This window comes from Python bivittatus, unplaced genomic scaffold (genome assembly GCF_059951505.1).
Source record: "Python bivittatus isolate LINGU-HERP-01145 unplaced genomic scaffold, Pbiv_v1 ctg000810_np1212, whole genome shotgun sequence".
Taxonomy (NCBI): Eukaryota; Metazoa; Chordata; class Lepidosauria; order Squamata; family Pythonidae; genus Python; species Python bivittatus.
In genome coordinates, this window is record NW_028277111.1 from 1,907,238 (window position 1) to 1,928,232 (window position 20,995).

At 45.2% G+C, this 20,995-nt stretch overlaps 1 protein-coding gene across 3 annotated transcripts; it reads right to left on the reverse strand.

The window, feature by feature from the left end:
* Positions 1–5,453: 5,453 nt before the first annotated feature.
* Positions 5,454–19,838, reverse strand: LOC112542114 (uncharacterized). 3 transcript variants are annotated; one of them, XM_088129345.1, is made up of 5 exons: positions 19,720–19,786; positions 16,141–16,282; positions 14,411–15,433; positions 12,659–12,764; positions 5,454–11,938 (listed from the first exon to the last, which is right to left on the reverse strand). In XM_088129345.1, the coding sequence occupies exons 3-5, from the start codon at positions 15,236–15,238 to the stop codon at positions 9,462–9,464; spliced, it is 3,411 nt and encodes a 1,136-aa protein (XP_087985471.1). In that variant the 5' UTR covers positions 15,239–15,433; positions 16,141–16,282; positions 19,720–19,786; the 3' UTR covers positions 5,454–9,461. The 3 variants fall into 3 exon arrangements, with proteins under 3 accessions (XP_087985471.1, XP_025029863.1, XP_025029865.1); XM_025174095.2 differs by lacking the exon at positions 16,141–16,282 and having other exon boundaries at positions 19,720–19,838; XM_025174097.2 differs by having other exon boundaries at positions 14,411–16,282.
* Positions 19,839–20,995: the final 1,157 nt, after the last annotated feature.

Below are 20,995 nucleotides of genomic sequence, written 5' to 3' on the forward strand. Positions count from 1 at the left end.
CCGAGGAAAGCTTCTCTCCCTTATTTTCCTTCCAGCTTCATCACATTCATCCTTCGGTGAGGGAAAGTGAGACCCCCTCATCGTGCTTGCCATATTTTATCTTTTATCTTTTAATTGATTTTATTGTAATTGATTGTTGTGAGCTGCCCAGAATCATTGAGAGACGGGTGGTGTACAAGTTTAATTATGATTAATTCACAAACTCCCTTAAAAATGTTCAGTGAAGAAACATCCTAACACAGGCCCAGTTTTATTTAAGAAGTTGTCCAAACTTGGTTACAGGCATTGTAGAGCAAACCTCGTCAGGGCTGCCATGATGCCTCCTTCAATGCCTTCAACTACAACTCCCATCATCAGGATTAGAATTAGTCTACATATCTGAGATGGGACCTGTTCAGAGCTGGCTGATTTAAAACGGCTTATAACAGATTGCAAATACTTTTTTTTAAAAAAAACAACCCTCATACATGTCATCTCTGTAGCAGAGATTTTTTTTCCAAACCAGCGTAGGAACATATGGGCAATTTTCTCAGTGAAGGGAAGCAGGAAGTGGAGTCCCTAAAGGGTTGGGATTGGTGCTTTTTAACTTGTTCATAAATGATCTTAAGGGAACAGAGTGATGCGAAAGAAGACGATACCAAATGTCAAAAAGGAAACACGAATGTGAAGACCTCTAGAGGGATCTCTTTAAACAGGGCAAATTGTCCATCAAATGGTAAAGACAATTCAGGAATACGCACTGGGGCAAAAAAACCCCCTAATTTCCCATTCCACTGATGGTCTCGGAGCTGCCTGTAACTAACCAGGAAAAGGATTTTGAGGTCATAATGGAGAGCTCCTGTGAGATGTTGACTCCATCTGCAGCAGCTGTGAAAAATGCCAATTTCATGCTGGGGATCAGTCAGAAAAAGGTCAGAATAAAAATGCCTAGTCTGCAGTGATTTTATAGAAATTGATAGCACATCTGCATCTGGAATCGTGTGCACAGTTCTGGCCTTGAAAAGGGATATTACAAGGACAGCCACTAACTTTCCCTACAAATAAAAAGGGGGTGGGGTGGGAGAGGTTTTCTTCCTATCTCAAAAACTGCACAAGCAGAAGTTATTTGGTGCGGCTGATCAGGAGGAGATTTAGAAGGGACAAGGAGGCATTTCTTCATATGGGACATAATTAACCTGTGGACTTAACCCCAAGATTACTGATGTCTCCTAATTGGGATGTATTTAAAAGGAGTTGGGATAAACTCATGGAAGAGAGTCATTCCAGTCTTCCCTTATTGAATGCTTTATTTATTGCATTATACAATGCGAGTTTTGGATGTTTCGTTCTGGAACGGTATGATCAGTTTTTATTATTTTCAAGTCGCAGTCTTTAAAATAAAGAATTCAATTGTTCACCAGGCCAAAAGAAAAAAAAATCTAACCAAGATTGATTGATTCACTCATTTTATATGGCCACTAACTCGCCATTCCACTCTGGGTGGCTAACATCCAGTTAAGAACAGCAACTAAATAGACAAAAAATTAGAAGCATATTGTGCTGAGGATCTGCATAGTAAACTTCTCATAATGGGCTCACCTAATGTTCAGGCCAACTGCCCAAGGCATGGCCTTCACTATGCATGCCACTGTCTTCTGCACCGGCTGTGGTTTCTGAGTCATCTTCAAGGGCAGCCCCACACACACAGCTTTGCAGTAATCCAAACGAGAAGTGGCCAAGATGTGGGCATGAGCAGAGCCTCCTGATCCAGGAATGAGTGCAACTGGTGCAGAAGATGGATTTGCGCAAAGGCCCCCCTAGCCATGGCCACTGCTGGAGCTGAGAGTCTAGGAGGACCACCAGTCCATTTGGGGGACTGCCGCCCCACTCGGAACCAATTCTGGAAAGTCCCTAGATCCAGGCATGTTAGAGCTGAACCGTAGCGTGTTCCTCCACATCCAGGCCCCCACGGCCTCCAGACACCAAGAATGAACCTTGACAGGATTGCTTGGGGGTCGGGGTAGAGATGTATAATTGGGTATCATCAGCATTTTGCTGATACCGTCCTGGTGCTGTCGGATGAGCTCGCTCAGCAGCTTCGTGCAGATGTTGAACAGGAGCAGGACCCTGTGAAACCCCACCCAGTTGCTCTCCCTACCACAAGATGGGAACCGATGCTTGGAGGAGGAGAGCCACTCCAACAGAATTAGCATGCTGTGCGAATGCAACTAGAGTACCGTTTTTGACTTTGCTGAATGTGTGGTGTGAACACTGGCACCCTGAGCTGCCCTGATGCTCACAGATGTTGCAAACTGGCTTCAAGGTTAGAACTGGGGTCTATTTGCCCATTCCTTGCAGAGTCCCATAGACACCTAGAAGCTTCTGGCCTCGTTCAGACACCCGTGGGCAGGTGCATCTGCTTTCTGGAGCATATGGGATCTATAAAAGGCAGGCAGTGGAGAAGATGGCTGGGGTTGCATTTGGGCCGTGTGGATCAAGCAGGCAGAGTCGCAGAGAGGATCCCTGAAGGAAGAACAAACTTCCCATTGAGGACCCTGCAGGAGCAAACAGGATAAGAAACAGAAAGGTAGGAGAAAGAGATCTGCAGAGAAGACGGGTGGGTGAAAGGTCTGAAGCTCCATTTGGAACAGGCAAACCGGGAGTTAAGGTGGAAAAGTGTAACCACGTTATTGGAATTCCAATGGCTTAGGAAAAAGTTATTTTCCCCTATTCCCCTCCTCCTCTCTAGGCTAAAATCAAACCCAGAAGTGAAAGTATTAGTGGAGGGAGCATAACGCAGCAACGATAAAGGGAAGAGTGAAACAATCAAGGAACTGTAAAAAACTCTGTAGATAGATAGATATCTAGGAATTTGTGGAGCTCTGTATAGAAATATTTGTATGAAAAGGTCTATATCAGTGTTGTCCAACCTTGGCCACTTTAAGATGAGTGGACAATGCTGGCTGGGGAATTCTGGGAGTTGAAGTCCACTCATCTTAAAGTGGCCAAGGTTGGACAACACTGGTCTATATCATTTGTTAAGCTAAAGCCACTGTATGTATGAGAAATCAGGACAAATTATTTTCCTGAAAAGCACTGTTTAACAATAAACGTCACTGTAATTTAGAAAAGTGTAGGCTTGGGTGTATATTTGGAACAATCCTTTTCCCACCCTCCAAAGTGAACGTCGCTCACTTTGGTCACGGAGGGGCTCTTGAATGGCGCAAACCTGGAAAACGGATTAATTCAATAGGTTCCCAGCAATTAGCAGATGGAGAGGAGAAAAATATTTGGAGGAAGTTTTTCATCTTTTTATTGCTCTCTTCCTCCCTTTTTTTCAAAAAGATACTCTTGGATGACTCCTTTTCTTATTCCACCAGCCCTTTTGGATAGGCAAAAACACTCTGTGACTGATTTCACACAACAGGCTAACATATTGTGGCTGGTTTGGTTTTATTTGATGTTAGCATAACACGGTGTGAGATCCAGCCACTCTAGGTGTAAGCCAGTATCATGGCTCAATATGTTGGGTAAATCCAGCCAATAATGGTTTATTCATTCATTAGGACATTGCATGAATCAGCCTGGGTGAGACTGGACAACGTTATCAAGGAAATTTATGGCTGAATTTAAGTTTCAATCCTGGTCCAACTTCTAAAGATATCATATCCCTTTTCAAGGCATCCTCTGCTAAATCCTAACTTTGATCACAAAGGAAACTGAGATGGTTTTAAATAATTGCAGGAGGGGAAAAACAGGATTGAGGAAGCCTGTAGGGTCTGGCTTCTGGAATTCTCTCCAATCCCATAGGAGACATCTGCTTTTTCTTCTGTGTTACAACTAAAATGAGAAGCAGATGAGTAGAGCCCCCCAAATCTGACCCTAAAGAAGAATGTTCACATGTACAGAAGCAAGCAAAATGAAGAGATCAGGAAGACAACTCCGGACTGGCAACCAGAGATAAGTTAACTGTCATGCAGCAAGCCACGTTTGATCCAGCAACCTAAGAGGTGAACCAAGAGACAGTTGGGGTGACACGTGATGGAATCTGGCTGGCAAAGGATAAAAAGGCAGGCTGGATTGATTCATCCTATCAACCGCAGGGGTGCTCCTGCCTTCCCCAATCCCCACATATCACCTGGCCAGCGTGCACTGGAGCGAGCGAGAATGAGTGCATCTGTACCGTTGAAGCAACTGCAATGAGTGGTGTTGGTAGACTCTGTTGGGTCCCCTGGAGCATTCCAGCAGTGCTTTAGATCCCAAAATTCAAATCTGAAACGAAGTAACAGATCTGGGTCTGGGTTTCTGCTTTCCCCTCCTGGAGCATCCGGGGTGTGTGTATGCGTGCATGTTTTCTCCCCAGGGACAAACTAGAGTGCATGCATACATGTTGTCTGCAAGTGTGTGGGCATATCCGTGGGCAAGTGCGTGTGTTCCCTCTGTGTGCATGTCTCTGGTCTCCCTCTGGGTTGCATCTGTGTTTGTGTGTTGTGCTGGGAAGAAAAGGACAAGCGTGTATGTTGCCCTCTGGGTCACCTGACCAGGGAGGGAGGGAGGGGGCTTAGAATGGAGCAGGTGGTGACATTCTGAGCCATTTCCCGGCCCCTTTCACTTTTTTTCTGTTTTTTTTTTCTCCGCGGCCCCTGGCCGGATCTGGTCCAGTTTGAAGCTTGATCTTTCTTTGGCTGGCTTCACTCCCCACACTAAATTTGATCCTGTTCTGTTCTCTTTCTGGATAGTCCTGGCAGATAGTCAGACAGTGTTCTCAACCCCTTTACATAATTTCTTTCCAATTTTCCATTGGGTGAGAAGGAAGACAAATCTCGGCTGTAGGCCAGAGTCTGATGATGAAATAAACCCCCGCAGAAAACTTTGCACTGCACAGAACTCTCTCCCTCCACACTGCCCCTTGTCTGCATGAATTCACCATTATCAAACCTTTTGCAACATCTCTGTGAAGCGTATTAAACCACGACAACGATCTCAGGGGTATGAATGCGGCATTTGGAAGGTCCTTTCTATTTTGGTTTTCTTGAAATGAATTTGGGTAAGATTTTCCAACCTGTGGTGTGTGTTTGGGCAGCCCTCAAGCATCCCACACTGAAGTTTTGTATAGATATATATTTTATTATCATTTTTCATACTTACAAGAAATGTACGAAGATGTTACACTTCTCTTTAATTTTGGCAAACTGTAAAGAGATTTTTCATTCTTACTCGCGGGGCACCATAACGGGAGTCTCTTTTTAGTTGCATATCGTTCTTTCTTTGCAGAAAGCCAAAGCTGTGCATCTGATATAAACTACATCGAAGCTTTCATCCCCTTCTCGAGCGTCCATAAAATTGGCGGTTTCCGGGTCTCCCGTTGCTATAGCTGTCCCGTTTTTTTCCCCATACAGCATTTTATAAACACTTTATTCAAAGTAACGGACACAAAACAGCCCATCTTAAATTCTGTCTAACGTACGTCCAGGAAAGATAAGCGACTCTAACGGGGAAATCCTCTGGTCTCAACAGCATTTCCCACTCATTTCCTTCTACATCTTTTCAGTATTTCTTTGAATTCTCCATCACAGTCACCTACTTCCAGCATCCCTTTTGTTCCTAAACTCAACGTCATAGCAATCTTTTCCATTTCAAACATCTACTCCAAAGGCATTTCAATATTGTGAGCGCTGGGACAATTCCTACTCTTAGTTTCCCCTTCCTTTTTACCAATTTCCCCCCTCCCATTTTAATATTCCGATGATCTTATTAACAACAACCTTTTATCTTCGGTTTTGCCTGATGGACAATGGAGAGCTTTGCCGCTCCCAAGACACCGTCAACGTTTCCATCTTAAAAGTGTTTTTATACCCTGGAAAGGAGGAAAAGGCTTAGGAGTAATGGTGCTACTCACGTGCTCTAAATGGAAGACCATATTGAGGGGGTCTTCTTTCCCCCATCCTACTTTGTGGAGGAGGAAGGATGTTTCCACAGTAAATGTCTGATCTGGAAGTCCCTTTCCAAACTACTTTTCTTCAGTTTGTGTCTTCTCCTCCCTCCTGCGGTTTGCTCCCTGCTTTTCCAGACCATCAAGATGCAAAGTGGATTTCACAGGACTTTAGCCAACTTTTCCTCTGTGCAGGATGGTGCCCTGTGGCGCATACTTCGGCGTAACTTGGTGTACAATGATTTGGACAGGAGAACTGAGACCTTGGCATTGCCTGTGCTTTCCTGAGCGCTCAAGTTGAGATTTTCCTACTAGAACAGAGGAATTGGATGACGGAGGGGTAGTGGGACCCTCGATGGGTGTCCAAGGGCCTCTCGAGGCTGGATTATGGTGATGATGATGGGAGAGAGGTTGACTTTCCATTGATGGATAACACTTTCCACCTATTTTATAGCTGATACCGTATTTTGTGCGTGCAAAGACTTCCCATTTCAAAAGCCCAGCAAACTATTCCTGCGTATAGCCGCCGTGCTCAGAAATGCTCCAAATAATACCAAAAAAAAGCAGTTTTTTCCCCTTAGAGGTTCTGTATTCTTTTTGCAATGTCAAATCGTCCACCTCTTCTTTTAGAACTTTGCTCTCGTTTCTCTTGTTGGCATTTTTTTTTTTACAGTCACTAAGCCCCAGGACTCCTAGAGTTGCTTATATTGCTGCGTTTTGGTTTATTTTGAAGGAAACAGAGGGATGAAATCAGTCAGTGTGCGCCCTTCAGCAGCTGCTGTGAAAGGATGCCCAGATGCCCCTTGGCATCACCACTACATCTCTCAGTCTTTCTAACATGGCAATATCTGGGCTCTGGGAGGGGGGCCAGGATGAAGACTCCTAGTGCTTTCTTCACCTGGCCAAGCACTGTGCGCAGACAGTACACGGACTCAGCTAAAAGAGAGGGAGACACAGCTGGCAGCCTGGAGAGCATTATTTATCAGTGATTCTGCCATTCTTTCCTATAAGTTCCTATGGTTTGCTATCCTTTGCTATCATTCCCTATTATTCTTTGCTATAACTTCCCCTCAGTTCAATAAGAGGTCTTCTTCTTTATTTGGGACATCACCATCAACAGGCAAGGATGCTACCAAAAACCATCAACAAAGGAAGAGAAGGTTCCTTGATTGATTAAAAATGGGAAGGACAGATACTCCTCGTGTGCCATGGGTTGTCTACCTCCCTGGCCCAGAGAGATGCCCAACGTCTTAAATGCTTCACAGTTTCCCAAAGCATCTGACTTTAGCAATCCGGGGCACCTTGCAGGATTTAAATCACTGTTTCTCAACCTTAGCAACGTTAAGATGTGTGGACTTCAACTCCCAGAATTCCCCAACCAGCAGGGGAATTGAAGTTGAACTTCTGGGAGTTGAAGTCCACACATCTTAAAAGTTGCCAAGTTTGAGAAACACGGATTTAAATGGCATCTGTACTGTACTGTAAATGTGAACCTAGCTACTGTTCACGATTTCTGAGATGGGAGGGAGAAGCTTATATAAAGGCCCCTGGCCCCCGACTGGGGTTCCCCCATGATGTCACCCACAGCAAAGATTTCTTGCCCCTTTCTGAAGCCAAAATCCTAAGATGACATCCTATAGGGTGACAAGGGAACCAAGCCTGGGGAATATCAATATTTCTGATTGGACGATGCCTTTGTGACATCACATCTGGGAACGGCCTGCCCCACACAATTTCTACCTGGATGTGTGCCTTAAGGTTCCCATCATTTCCAATTTAAAGACAGGCATTTTTGGCTGCCTCCATTTTATAGGCAAGAGAATATGACACGGCTGAAGTTCAAGCTGTAAAACTACAACCCCCATGAGATGACCACGCGGGAAATATCATGACAAGTTTTCTTATACTGCTTTTTAGTTTTTCTTCAAAGCTTGTCACTGCTTTTTGATCCTTCCTTTCTTCTGAGCAGGGACATAGGTGGCAACTGAACAAACTCCAACTCCCCCGCTCCAAAAAAAAGGGAGAAATTGTTGTTTGCTAAGACTTTGTCTCTGTCCTTTGGGAGGCAGCAAACAGAGAAGGCTGGATGGCCATATCAAAACCTGCAAAATCAAGAATTTCTTGCCACTGCTTGTGAAAACAGGTTGATGATCTCCACACGTTTCCAGAGGAAGACAAGGAGAAACAGGGTCTTCTCCAATTAGCCACTAGCAACACATTCTCACAACCATTTTCTTAGCTGCAGAGCGCTGGTGGTGTTGGTTGGGTCAACTGGAATCTGACTTCATCAATGCATTGAAAAAAAAACACTTTTAGAAAAACACCCAAGAGGCTGAAAGCTGGCCAGCAGACTTGCTTTTTAAACAGAAGACCATTTTAAAATCCACTTTCTTGTGTTCTGTGCCGATTCTAAGACATCTGACAGAAAATACTAGACTTGTGGCACCTGAAAATCCACCAAGAGCCACAAACAAAGTATTTCTATGGCTTTTCTCCTGGACTGGCCCTACCATCGCCATTTCCCCCTTTTTACAGGAATTTAGGAAGTCCCACACTTATGCAGTTTTTCCACACACTACGTGTTTCAACAGCTGTGAAAAAAAAAATCTCCTTTGAGCTCAGAGACAGGAGCGTGTCTTCCTGAAGATGGTCCAACTGAATCCCTGGTATTTTAATAACAAGGAGCAGCCAACAAGGGGACCAGAAAGAGCCTGCTCCGCCCGAGATCTAGAGAACTGTTGCTAGTCAGAAGAAAGCAAGACTAAGCTCCAGCTGTCATAACCCCCAATCTTTGACATGCTTTAAACTACCACCCACAATCTTTGGGCGTATGGAGACTGTAGTCCATCTGGATTGCCTGTCTCTAGGGTAGACAATGGTGGCTAGGTGAATGAAAAGTTCTAGCTAGCAGAAGAGACTCCTAGATAAATGCAGGGTAGCGATTATGGAGGTGGACCAGGATGATGGAGATCCAGGTTCAGGTCAATTCTTAGCTTCGGAACCTCCCTGGAGGACTGGGGCTCTCTCTCAGCTGAACCTACCTGGCAGAGTTGTTGTTTGTGGAGATAAAATACAAGGAGATCCCCTTGTATGCTGCCCGAGGGCCTGAAGAAAAGTCAGATTAAAAGAAGAAACTTATCTGGAGAGACCAGTTAACAGACATGATCTGGAAGCTTTTGCAAAGAGACGGCTTGGCTTGTGGTAGTTAAGAATCATTCTTTGAAAATGGCTGCAGCTGGCTGATGGCATGTAGATTAACACATTCTGACCACTCTTAGCTCCTCAGTTTAGAACCAGTATTGAGTTCAGGTTCTGAGCACAGGCTTTTCAATACAGGGGAGAATCTCCGCCTGAGAGGTTTCCCCATTTCTCTGCAATTACATAATTCATCTCTTCCGCTGATGGTCTGATGAGCAGCAAATTCTTGAGTTGTGACAGCAAAACAGCAGTGTGGTGTTTGCGGTAATATGGTCTCCCCCATACACACTTGGCTGATACAGTGCAATGGTCCATAACCTCTTACAGACAGCTCGTTCGGGATTTCGTTTGCTTAGGTGTGGATTCTCTGATGTTTAATAAGGTTCTCATGCGAACAGAAGCTTTTCCCACAGTCTGAGCATTTATAGGGGTTCTCCCCCGAGTGTATCCTCTGGTGCCTGATAAGGTTGGAGCTCTGGCTGAATCCTTTCCCGCAGTCCAAGCATTTGTACGGCCTCTCCCCTGTGTGGCTTCTCTGATGGATGATGAGTTGCGATTTGGTGACAAACGATTTCCCACAATCCAGGCACTGGAAGGGGTTCCCTTTCATATGGATCCTCTGGTGCTTAAGCAACTTCATGTGGGAATTGAAACTCTCCTCGCACTCAGAACACTGAAACATCTTCACTCTGCGGTGGGTCTTTTGATGGACCGTCAGATGCGAACTCTGGCTGAAACACTTCCCACACACCATACATTTGTAGGGTCTCTCTCCAGTGTGGATTCTCTGATGGATGATAAGGTAGGATTTGGAAATAAATGTTTTCCCACAATCCAGGCATTTATTACTATTGCTATTATTATTACTATTCGTGTTGCTGTTGCTATTACTATTCGTGTTGCTGTATGACTTTTTTGCTGTGTGAATGGTTTTGTGGGCAAGGAGTTGAGAACTCACGCGAAAACATTTCCCGCATTCGGAACACTGGAACGGCTTCTTCCCCAAGTGAGTTCTTTTATGAACGTTAAGGTGGGAACTCTGACTAAAGCTTTTGCCACACGCGAGGCATTTGAATGGTCTCTCGCCCGTGTGCATTCGCTCGTGTATGATCAAATACGATTTGAAAACAAAGGATTTGCTGCAGTACGAGCACTTGTGGGGTTTCTTCGTTTCGTGAATCTTCTTGTGTGCGAGGAGGTGAGAGCTCACCTTGAAGCTTTTCCCGCAGTCTGAACACTGGAACGGGTTTTTCCCGGTGTGGGTTCGTTCGTGAACCGTAAGATTGGAGCTCTGCGTGAAACTTTTGCCACAGGCCAGGCATTTGTAGGGCCTCTCTCCGGTGTGGATCCTCTGGTGGATGATGAGGTACGACTTGGCAAAGAAGGATTTCCCACAATAGGAGCACTTATGAGGTTTCTTGGCCGCGTGCATTCTCTTATGAGCAATCAGGTGAGAATGCACTTTGAAGCTCTTCCCACAGTCGGAACATATGTACAGATTTTCTCCTGTGTGGATTCTTTGATGCTTAAGGAGGTTGGTACTAGAGCTGAAACTCTGTCCGCAGTGAGAACACGGGAATGGCTTCACCCCGGTGTGGGTGCGTTTGTGGACATTCAGATGGGAACTCTGGCTGAAACATTTCCCACACGTCAAGCATTTGAACGGCCTCTCCCCGGTGTGGATTCTCTGATGGATGATGAAGTAGGATTTGGTAAAGAAAGCTTTCCCGCAGTAGGAGCACTTATGGGGTTTTTTGGCCGCGTGATTCCTCCTGTGAGCAATCAGGTGAGAGTTCAGGCGGAAGGACTTCCCGCATTCCGTGCATTTATAGGGGTTCTCGTCTGCATGTAGGGTTTGATGTTGGCTAAGGTTCAACCTGGAATGGAAGCTTTCTCCACAGTCGGAGCACTGGAACATCTTTCCTTTTTTGTGGATTCTCTGGTGCACTTTCAGGTGAGCATTCTGGCTAAAGGTTTTCCCGCACTCTAAGCATTTATAGGGTTTCTCTCCCGTATGGATTCGCTGGTGTATGATGAGATGCAATGCAGCGAGGAACGACTTCCCACAATCGGGACACGTGTGGAGTTTCCTCCTCGCATGGATCCTTTTATGAGCGATAAAATGGGAATGAATCTTGAAGCTTTTCCCACAAGCTAAACATTTATATGGGTTTCCCTTCACATGAACACTCTGGTGTTTGCTGAGGTTGGTACTGGAGCAAAAGCTTTTCCCACAGTCTGAGCACTGGAAAGGTTTTACTCCTGTGTGGATCCGCTGATGGACAGTGAGGTTCGAGCGCTGGGTGAAGGTCTTTCCACAGGACAGGCATTTAAATGGCCTCTCTCCAGTGTGGATCCTCTGATGAATAATCAGGTGGGCTTTGGCAATAAAAGACTTCCCACAGTCGGGGCACCTGTGGGGCTTCCTCTCTTCATCATTTTCTTTACGGGAAACGCAGTGAGAAATCACTTTGAAGCTCTTCCCACCGTCAGAGCATTTGTAAGGGTCGGTTTTCTCGTGTTTGATAAGGTCTGATCTCTGCCTGAAACTCCACCCACCCACCAGACAGGCGTCTTTGCCTTCGTGGAATCTCGGCTCATCCCTGGGACCATCCAGCTGTTCCTCATCCTCCCACAGAAGAGAGGCTTCCTCCCTCTCTTGCAAGGTATTTCCTTTTTTCCTCTCGGCTCGGTACCACCCCTCCAAAGCATCTTCCTGGTCCCCAAAGTGAGAAGCTTTGTTTTCCGGTCTCCCCCGTTTCAGGGTCTTGCTCAAAATGTGATCAAAACTTTCAGCGTGGGCCATCTTCTCGTTACTGCACGTCCACCCTGCACCCACAAAAACCAAAAGGAAACATTAAATATGGTATTAACATAAAAATAATAAAAAGAAAAGCAGTGTTAGGCTAAACCAGCCAACTAGCATGGCTTCTTCCCCCTTTGTTGATTTATTTAATCAATTTATCAGCCATTGGGTGGACAAGGAGCCTGAGGGGCACTGTTCTCAGAATATTATATCAGAGATCCCATATTTATTGCAGCCTTATTGAAGGAGGCTAGTGGGAGAAAGTTCTTAGTTTCATCTCCTCCTCGTAGGCTGTCAGAAAAGTAAAATAATAAAAAGGGGGGGCGGGAGAGTTGGCAGTTTTTGCCTCCCTTAAGTTATATGCAAATAAAGCCCTTTGAAATATGAGATCGGACTACAAGTCAGGATACATGTTGAAAAGCTCCATCATGTTTAACCTTTGGGATTGGGTAACCCCGGAGTTGACACCTTTTCGATCCTTCAGCTCAAATGCAGAGCAGTCCTGGGGGTACACGTCCATACGCATATGTGTGCATATACACATACATATACCAAAAATCTGGATACCCAGCTACACAAGGCATCATTCCGCTCCTATTTTCTTGCTTGTGGCCACCAATTTTTTGTTCTGTTATTTCAGATTCTCATTGGTAGGGTTTGCTGCAAAGTTGATGGATTATTACAGGAAAGAACCGTGCTTTTTTCCAAAAAAGGAGGGGAAGAAAAAATTCATTTACTCTCACCCAGGGAACCAACATCTCTGTCCTCAACCTCCCCATCAGCCTCGTTTGATGGTGACTCCTCCCCCTCGGAGAAATCCAGGGCTATCTCTTCAATGGGTCCCAGCTCCTGGAAGGAAAAGGGAAACATCACTTCAAGGAAAAATTTGGATGAAGAGGCACTAAGGCAGTGTTTCTCGACCTTGGCCACTTGAAGACGTGTGGACTTCAACTCCCAGAACTCCCCAGCCAGCATGGCTGGCTGGGGAATTCTGGGAGTTGAAGTCCACACGTCTTCATGTGGCCAAGGTCGAGAAATGCTGAGTTAGACTATTGAGAAGGCCAATCCAGATGTGGGACAAAATCACTGTCAAGGAGGGATCACAATGAAAGCTTCCATGACCAAAGGGGGACCAGAACATGGGTCTCCTCACTCCTAGTCCAGCCGCTTCCTCACTACCCCACTCTGGTTCATGGGCAAAGAGGGACAGACTCATCCAGAGTCCTTCAGGGAGCTTCCATGACTGAGTGGGGAGCAGAACGTGGGACTTCCCACCCCTAGTCTAGCACTTTCAACCATTACCCCACAGTGGCTCTCAAATGCAGGTTTGATCTTGAAGACACTCTATACTGCTGTGGAAGATATCATTTTAAGAGTAAAATTGTAACTAAAATTGGATTTGTACAATGTAGGTAGTCCTCGGTTAATGACCATTCATCGACGACTGTTCAAAGTTCCAATGGCACTGAACAAGGGGGACATAGGACTGGTCCTTGAAGTTCTGGCCATCCCAGCACCCCTGTGGTCATGTGATCGTGATCTTGGCACTTGGCAACTGCCTCGCACTTACGACCATCGCAATGTCCTGCAGTCACGTGATCGCCATTTGCGACCTTTCCTGCCAGCTTCCCACAAGCAAAGTCAATGGGGAAACCAGCAGGAAGGTTGCAAGTTGCTCCACAAAGTCGCTCACACCCTCCCCTACCTGGCAGCAGCCACTTACCCGCCTGCAGGCCTGCTTGTGAGCCATCTGGGACTCGCAACTTCCTGCCAGCTTCCCCATTGACTTTGCTTGTGGGAAATTGGCAGGAAGTCATGAGGAGGTCCTCGCTTAACGACCTGTGATCCTCACTTCATGACGGCAACAGGGACTGCCAGGATTGCCATTGCTAAGCGATGCAGATGTGACATCACGCTTTATGACCGCATCGCTTAGCGATGGAAATTCCAGTCCCAATTACTGTTGCTAAGTGAGGACTATTTGTAGTCTACAGCAGGGGTTTCAAATTGTGAGTCACACATTCTTTTTAAATGTGTGATCAGGCTTACGTAAATAAAGTGGAAGCACGGTCAAAACTTGCTTCCACTTTGCTTCGGCCAGCCTGTGGTCGCCAGCTGGGTCACCATAACATCTGAGAACCCTTCTGATGTATAGTTTAATTTTTAATTAGTAAAAGTAATATTATACTTATTTCTTCCCAATAACCCATAACCCCAATAAATTCATCAGTTTTCCTGGATGAGATGACGGGGGCTCACAAAATTAATTTATCATTTTAAGGGGTTGCATTATCACAGAATTTGAGAGTGCCTGCAAAACAGGGTTGGGTAGCTTGCATTTCAGCAGTTGCAAGACCTCAGCCTTCAGTTCACACCACTGTTCATGAACAAAACATCGGAACTGAATTGTTAATCCAGATTTGGGGCTTACCACATTGTGTGAACTCAGCTGCAGCATCTTGCTGCACAGAAAGCCCAGGGCCTCCAAAGCTCACCTGTTCTTCCCAACCCGCCTCAGCTCGTTGCCTTTGCAGGAAATCCTCAGCCAGGCCCACCGCCTGGGAGCACGTCTCGGGGCCATGTTCCCGGACCCAACTTTGCATCTCTGGGGGCAGGATGGCCAGAAACTGCTCCAGGATCAGCAGCTCCAGGATCTGCTCCTTGGAGTGTCTCTCTACCTTCAGCCACCGATGACAAAGTTTCTGGAGCTGGCTGTAGACGCCCCTCGGACCTTCGGCCTCTTGATAGCAAAAACGACGGAAGTTCTGCCGCTGACGCTCCCTGGAAATGGCATCCCCCCTCAAGATGGCCGCCTTCACCTTGTCATAGTCCACCCGGTCTCTGGTATCCAGATTGCTGAAGATCTGCTCTGCCTCCCCGCTGAGGGCTGGCAAGAGACGGGCCATCCAGTCCTCTCGGGGCCACTGGCAGGCCTGGGCCACTTGCTCAAAGGATGCTAGGAAGGCCTTGGTATTGTCCCACGGGGTGGGCTCCTCCAGCAACTGGGGCGTCTCCCATTCTGAGTGAGGGTATTCCAGCTTCTTCAGAAACTCCTGCCACTGGGCCTCCCACCGTTGAAGGAGCCCATCTCCAGCTTCCTGGTCTCCAGACGGCCTTTGCAGGAACTCCCGAATACTCCCAGCCTGAAGGAGGTGAGGAGCTTCCTCCAATCCTTCTCCTGATGTGGAACCAGGTGGCTCCTCCTCCTCCATTTTAATCCGCGGATGCACTCCTTGCTCCAGCTCAGCATGAAACCGGAGGCCAAAGCTTGACTGTGACCCCTCCTTGGCAGCCATTTTGTCCCAAGTCTGGATGGGCCTCATCCGTGGTCAGCCAGCCCCTTCCCTAGGACACTTCCTAGTCCTCAGCATGGGCTGGATCAAATGCCTGGCTGAAGCTGGGAATTCCTGGACAAGTTCTCATAGAAGGGTGCTCAGCAAGCAACAGGCATTCTCATGGCTTCCCTGGTTACGCCATTCACTCTAGTTTACTGAGGCAGGCGGCTCTCTGCAGAGGAGCTGGAAAAGAACAGACAAAGGAACCAGGGATCATGGGTGGGATGCAGATGAATGGAAAAGGGGAACCATGATGTTAAGCTTTTACGGAACTCCTCGTTCCATTTTGTGCGCAGATAAAAAATAAACATTACTCACTCTGAAAAAACAAGGTGTGGGGCAGCCCAGGGAGATTTTGTAATACTGCAAACTCCTAAAATGATAAATGAATTTGTATGCTCCCCCAATGAATAATATTGATTGCCTGCTCGGCAAACCGTGAGCGAGTATTGACTGCACTCCCGCTTTGCTGGAGAAAACCTGATTGGCTTAAAAAAAAAAGTGTGTGTGCGTGCACACACACACACACACAGAAGTTGAAATCCACAATTTGAGAAGCTCCTAGTGTTGTCAATAATTAATCTGTAATTTTGTCTGTCTTCCAGTAGATGAGAGAAGAAAAAGGCAATCTGGAGGCAGACGGGGAAGACATTCTTCCTGATGCAGATATGGGGAACTCGTGACCCCCCAAATGCTGTTTGATTTCAATCTGCATCTCTCTGAGCCTTGGCAACATCACCTGGACTAATGAGAAAAGGAATCTGAAAATATCTGAAGTGCCCCTGGCTGCCCACCTCTGCCCTGACAGATTGCCCCATTGAGTCAACTAGATTGGGGAAAAGTTTGTTTTCTGGAGCTCAATTTCCCACTTGTAAAATGGGAATAATTACAATCCAAATTTCACTGGGGAAGGAAGGTCTTCTGTTCCAGGTCTTTTTTTCCTTGTGTGACCTAGAAGGAGCCGTGATAAGCCTATTTGTGCAATAGGGTTATGATTTACGATTGTCCAGAGTCACTTGTTCAGATGCGCAGCTGTAGAAATCAAATAAATAAATAAATAAATAAGTCAGTCAGTCAGTCAGTCAGTAAATAAATAAATGAGAATAGATCTCTTCTTTATTCACACACACACACACACACAAACTATATATATTTCCATGATTTGTTCCAAATAAAGGTTCCATGATTATGCAGAAAGAAAGGTCAAGTCTCCTTTGTGGGAAGCCAGACACTTGGAGATTTTCATCCATGAAATGTTATTTGGCAACATATGGTTGGCAAATGGCTGCCAAACAACTACAGATATGGTTTAGCTTTGCCTTCTTCAGAACATAACGGTGCCTGCTGGATCAGACTCTAGGCCCATCTGGTCCAGAAGAGTGTTCCCCCAGTGGCCCACCAACTGGACAAGGAAGTCCACCGGTCTCCCAGTAGATGGCCTTCAGAGCCAGACCCACTGCCATCAAGGCTAACAGCCTTTAATTTCTCCATCTAGTCTACCGATCAGATATTTCCTGATGATCTCCTTTCTAAGTACTAATCAGATCCACCCCCATTTAGTTTTTTGAGGTCAGGCAAGGATAGCTAAAAGCACTGCTAACCATCTGGTCCTTATACTCAACTGACAAAACATTTTGTGAAGAAATCAAAACGAACACTTATTATACAAATCTAAGCATCACTTTAAGCCTGATGATTGCAAAGCATTTTCAGCAACTATTCTGAAAGAATTATCATCATTATTATTACTATTACTATGATTGCTATTTTATTTAAATTTATGGGCTGCCCAACTCCAGTGGAGTTGAGTACGTGCTTTCATCGTTTGGTGCTATATTTAATTTTTCTCCACTGATAATGAGCCACACCGTGAATCTTTATGTGAAAGACTGAATAACAAATACTCGGAACAAATCAACTCCCAACAACATTTTCATTATAACATTTAAATCACATCTTTCAGTGTAAAAAGTGCATCACTAGTACAAATTCACATGTCTCTGGCCGTATATCTGAACGTTGCGTTCTTGATATTCTCAGAGCTTGTTGTTTTTCTGTAGATGTTTCATTACCAGGCAAGGTAACATCATCAGTGCAATAACCTAATCGAGGAGCCATCAAGGAAGAAACCACACTCCAACCAAGAATGGCAAAACAAGCTACTATATATAAACAGCCAGCACACTCCATTGCTGCACTAAGGATGTTACACAGCTTGGTAATGAAACGTCTGCAGGAAAACCTCCAAGTTCACAGAACATCAAGAACCCCGCAGATCATCCATGAACTACATCTGTTCTCTTCTACTGGCATATATATATATCTATATCTACACAGTGGTGAAGGTGCTGGACTAGAAACCAGGAGATCGTGTGTTCTAATCCTCCCTTAGTCATGGAAGCTGGCTAGGTGGCTTTGGGCCAGTCCCTCTCTCTTAGCCCAACTCACCTCACAAGGTTGTTGTGGGGAAAATAGGGAGCTTGGAGCATTATGTAGTCTGAAATACAAAATAATGACAAGATATAAATCTAATAAATAAAAAAAAGACCTGTCTTTATTTCTGTTTTTAAACTTGTATTTCCAAATTTATTTTCTGATCCAAACAAATCTTCCAAACAGCTCATAATAATTATTACAGTATTTTGTGTATTTTATTGGCACCCCACTTTTTTCCCATGAGTTCAAGATAGAATATATGGTTCTTTCCTCCTCTCCAGTTACACAGCTGGCAGCTCTTTGAGGCAGTGTCTTTCAGACTCTTTCCAGGAGCTTTGCAACTGAGCAGAGAACTGAACTGGGATTTCCCACATCCTTGTTCACCACTCTAACTACTACACAATACTGCTGCAATAGATGAACAGGTAGCTTAGCAGGTAGTAACACTAGATTTCCTTTCTCTAGGATCAGAAGCTAAGCAAGGTCAGGCTGCTTAGTGTTTGGATGGGAGACCACAAGGAAATCCCAGGAGTGTGGATTAGGCAGTCAAGAAAAAAAATCTCCAAAGGGGAAAATTAAGGTCAGTATCAGGAATATCTAAAGTAGTCAGGACTTATTATGAGGCTATTGGGAGCACTGAAACAGACTGTTAGGTTACAGGAGGGAATACTGTAATGATTCAGGCTAGTCTCACAACCTTGCCTAATCTTGAAAAAGCTAATAGGAGTTGGATCTGGTTAGTATTTGCATGGCAGAATCTCCCTGGATGTGTTCACAAAATCAGAGTTGAACTTGACATGATGGAGACTTGATTTTTTAGGATGGTGCTCAAAAAGGCCTGGAGCATTACTCTTTGTTTGAATCTTTACTACACGCTGTTTTAAATCTCACTTTGAATTTTGGGAATAAGGGCTGAGATCAAGAAGCAAAGGTTAACGCCAACTAATTGTATGGTTAGATTTTTAAGCTGGCTTAATTACATTCTGATTCAAGCCAGGCTGTCAACCAACTGCTAAAACATCTGAAAGTATTAATTTTTGGACAAATCAAGGAATTATAATCCTAATAGATGGCAGGCAAAATAAGAATGAAGGAAAGTGAAGAAGACAACTTAACTGGACACACACACAGGGACACAAACACTTTTGTGCAGAACTGTCAATAAACATTATTATTCAAATATCTATATGGACATTTTCCACATCGAACCTTCATAATAAGCCACAAATTTAACCTGGCTTCCTTGACGCTGTTTTTCTTTTTAATGAAAACTCCAAATCCAAGGAAACACGCCGTATTAGAGCGGGTGAGGTAGATATCCACGCACACAAGAACTTTTCCCACGGCTAAACATAAGCCAAAGAGACGCCGACGGTCTAAACCACCTTTCCTTCTTGACTCAAGTTTCGCCATTCATGACCTGAACTAACGGCCACATTCATGAAACAAAAATGAAACATTTTCCATACTCTTTTCACCCCCCACCCCCAAATGTTATTATTTATTTAAAAAACGTTAAGCCAAGCCGGGACACGCACAAAACGTTGAGAGCCACCAGAGCCAGCTGCTCAAAGAGCCCCCTTTTGAAATTTCCCACACCGCCCCCAAAGCTGCATCATCCGTTAGCAGCTTCCTTTAGCAGCTGTTAAGATAGACTGCTCTGGAATAAAGCATCTCTGCGCAGGTGGATCATGCGACTCCCCTTCTCTGCGGGGTTATGTCCTTCATCCTGTCCTTTTATTTACTTCATTGGGGTCCAGCACGAATTCTTTGTGATTTTAGGCGGGTTTTACACCCCCCGCCCAATAGGTTGGCTTGTCTCGTTTTCTGGCTCCCCAGGAGGGCCGCTTCGCCTTTAAAAGGAAAGGACAGGCAGAAATGCTGCAGGGAGTGTTCTCCCCACGACTGCCCGGAATGCTGGAAAAGCTATCCCTGTTGGATTTCTGCCTGCCCTCCATCTCTTAAAAGCCAAGCTCTGCAGAGGGAAGGCGCCTGGCCCTTTCCCCCTTGTTGTATCCTATTGCTGCACTTACCCCATTCCCTTTGCGCGCTCCCCACGCAGAAACACCTTCTCCCATCTTCCATTCACCAGCTTCTGCAGGAAATTAAAACAGGAAGGAACTTTGATTTTTTTTTTTTTATGCCTCTAAACTCACAGCCCTTTCATCTTCCGGAGCCCCTCTAGGAATGGCCACTTCTTCTCCTTAACCCGTGGAGTGCCGGAGCAAAAGCGGGCGCGGGGATTTCTTCCTGCGGCTTGAGTTTTTCGCTCTCTTAATCGTTCCCTTTCGCGCTTTGTGGGGAGGAAAGGTTTGGTTCTCTTTTCTTTTTTCCAGAAGAGATGTCAGAGGAGAATAAGAAAGAAGTCCAAAATAAGATGGGCGATATTGTAAAGCAAAATGTATGGCCTTGAAGTACTTTGTCGTTGCAAAACTTCCTGAACTGTGATCTGGGGCTGAAAGGGTATCTGTTTAAAGCAGTGTTTTTCCAACCTGGCAACTTTAAGCTGTGTGGACTTCAACTTCCAGAATTCCCCAGCCAGCCATGCTGGCTGGGGAATTCTGGGAGTTGAAGTCCACACAGCTTAAAGTTGCCAAGTTGGAAAAGCACTGCTTTACATCATGGGAGGGTTTTTTGGGGGGGAGGGGGAAAATAAACTACAAGCCTCCCTTGGATCTGATGTCTGGCTGGGGAATTCTGGGTGTTGAAGTCCACACATCTTATAGTTGCCAAGTTTGAGAAACACTGCTTAAAGAAAGTTGAATTAATAGTTCCCACAACGGGGCTAAACTGTAAGTTATGATCTGCAAACGCATAATGGCTTAATTCACCCAGCACGCTGAATCTATACAAATCAAACCACAATCAGCATTCGTGTCTGGTGTATGGCACTTTTATTTCCCAAGTTTCAATAAAAAGCCAATAAGAAGACTTGAGATGAGACTTCTGATGAATAGCAGATGTATTTTGATCAAGACACAGCTGGGTGACCCCAATCAACACATTAACAAGAGATGTTGATGGAACCACACCTCACAAAACAAACATCAGAGGCTTTATAGACATTTAAATCTGTAATCAGATAGTACATCCCCTCATACCCATACAAGGGATTTTTGGGATGGTCTGAGCAAGTGAAAGGTGGTTCTTAGGAAGGTAAACTTAAATGTAACTTTTTCTTCTGGTTACCAAGGGAATGGCATACCAGATTCTTCTTATCTTTCTCTAGAATGCAGGGCCTCACAACTGTTGCAAAAAGCTTGGTACAACAAACCCTGCCAGCACCAGCCTTGTATCGAATTAAGTTAT

Coding starts and splice junctions, on each gene's coding strand:
- LOC112542114 (XM_025174095.2), bottom strand. CDS start 15,238: ATGAGGCCCATCCAGACTTGGGACAAAATGGCTGCCAAGGAGGGGTCA. Junction 12,765..14,410: donor AGGCGGGTTGGGAAGAACAG/GTGAGCTTTGGA, acceptor TTTTCCTTCCAG/GAGCTGGGACCCATTGAAGA. Junction 11,939..12,658: donor CAGAGATGTTGGTTCCCTGG/GTGAGAGTAAAT, acceptor TTGTGGGTGCAG/GGTGGACGTGCAGTAACGAG.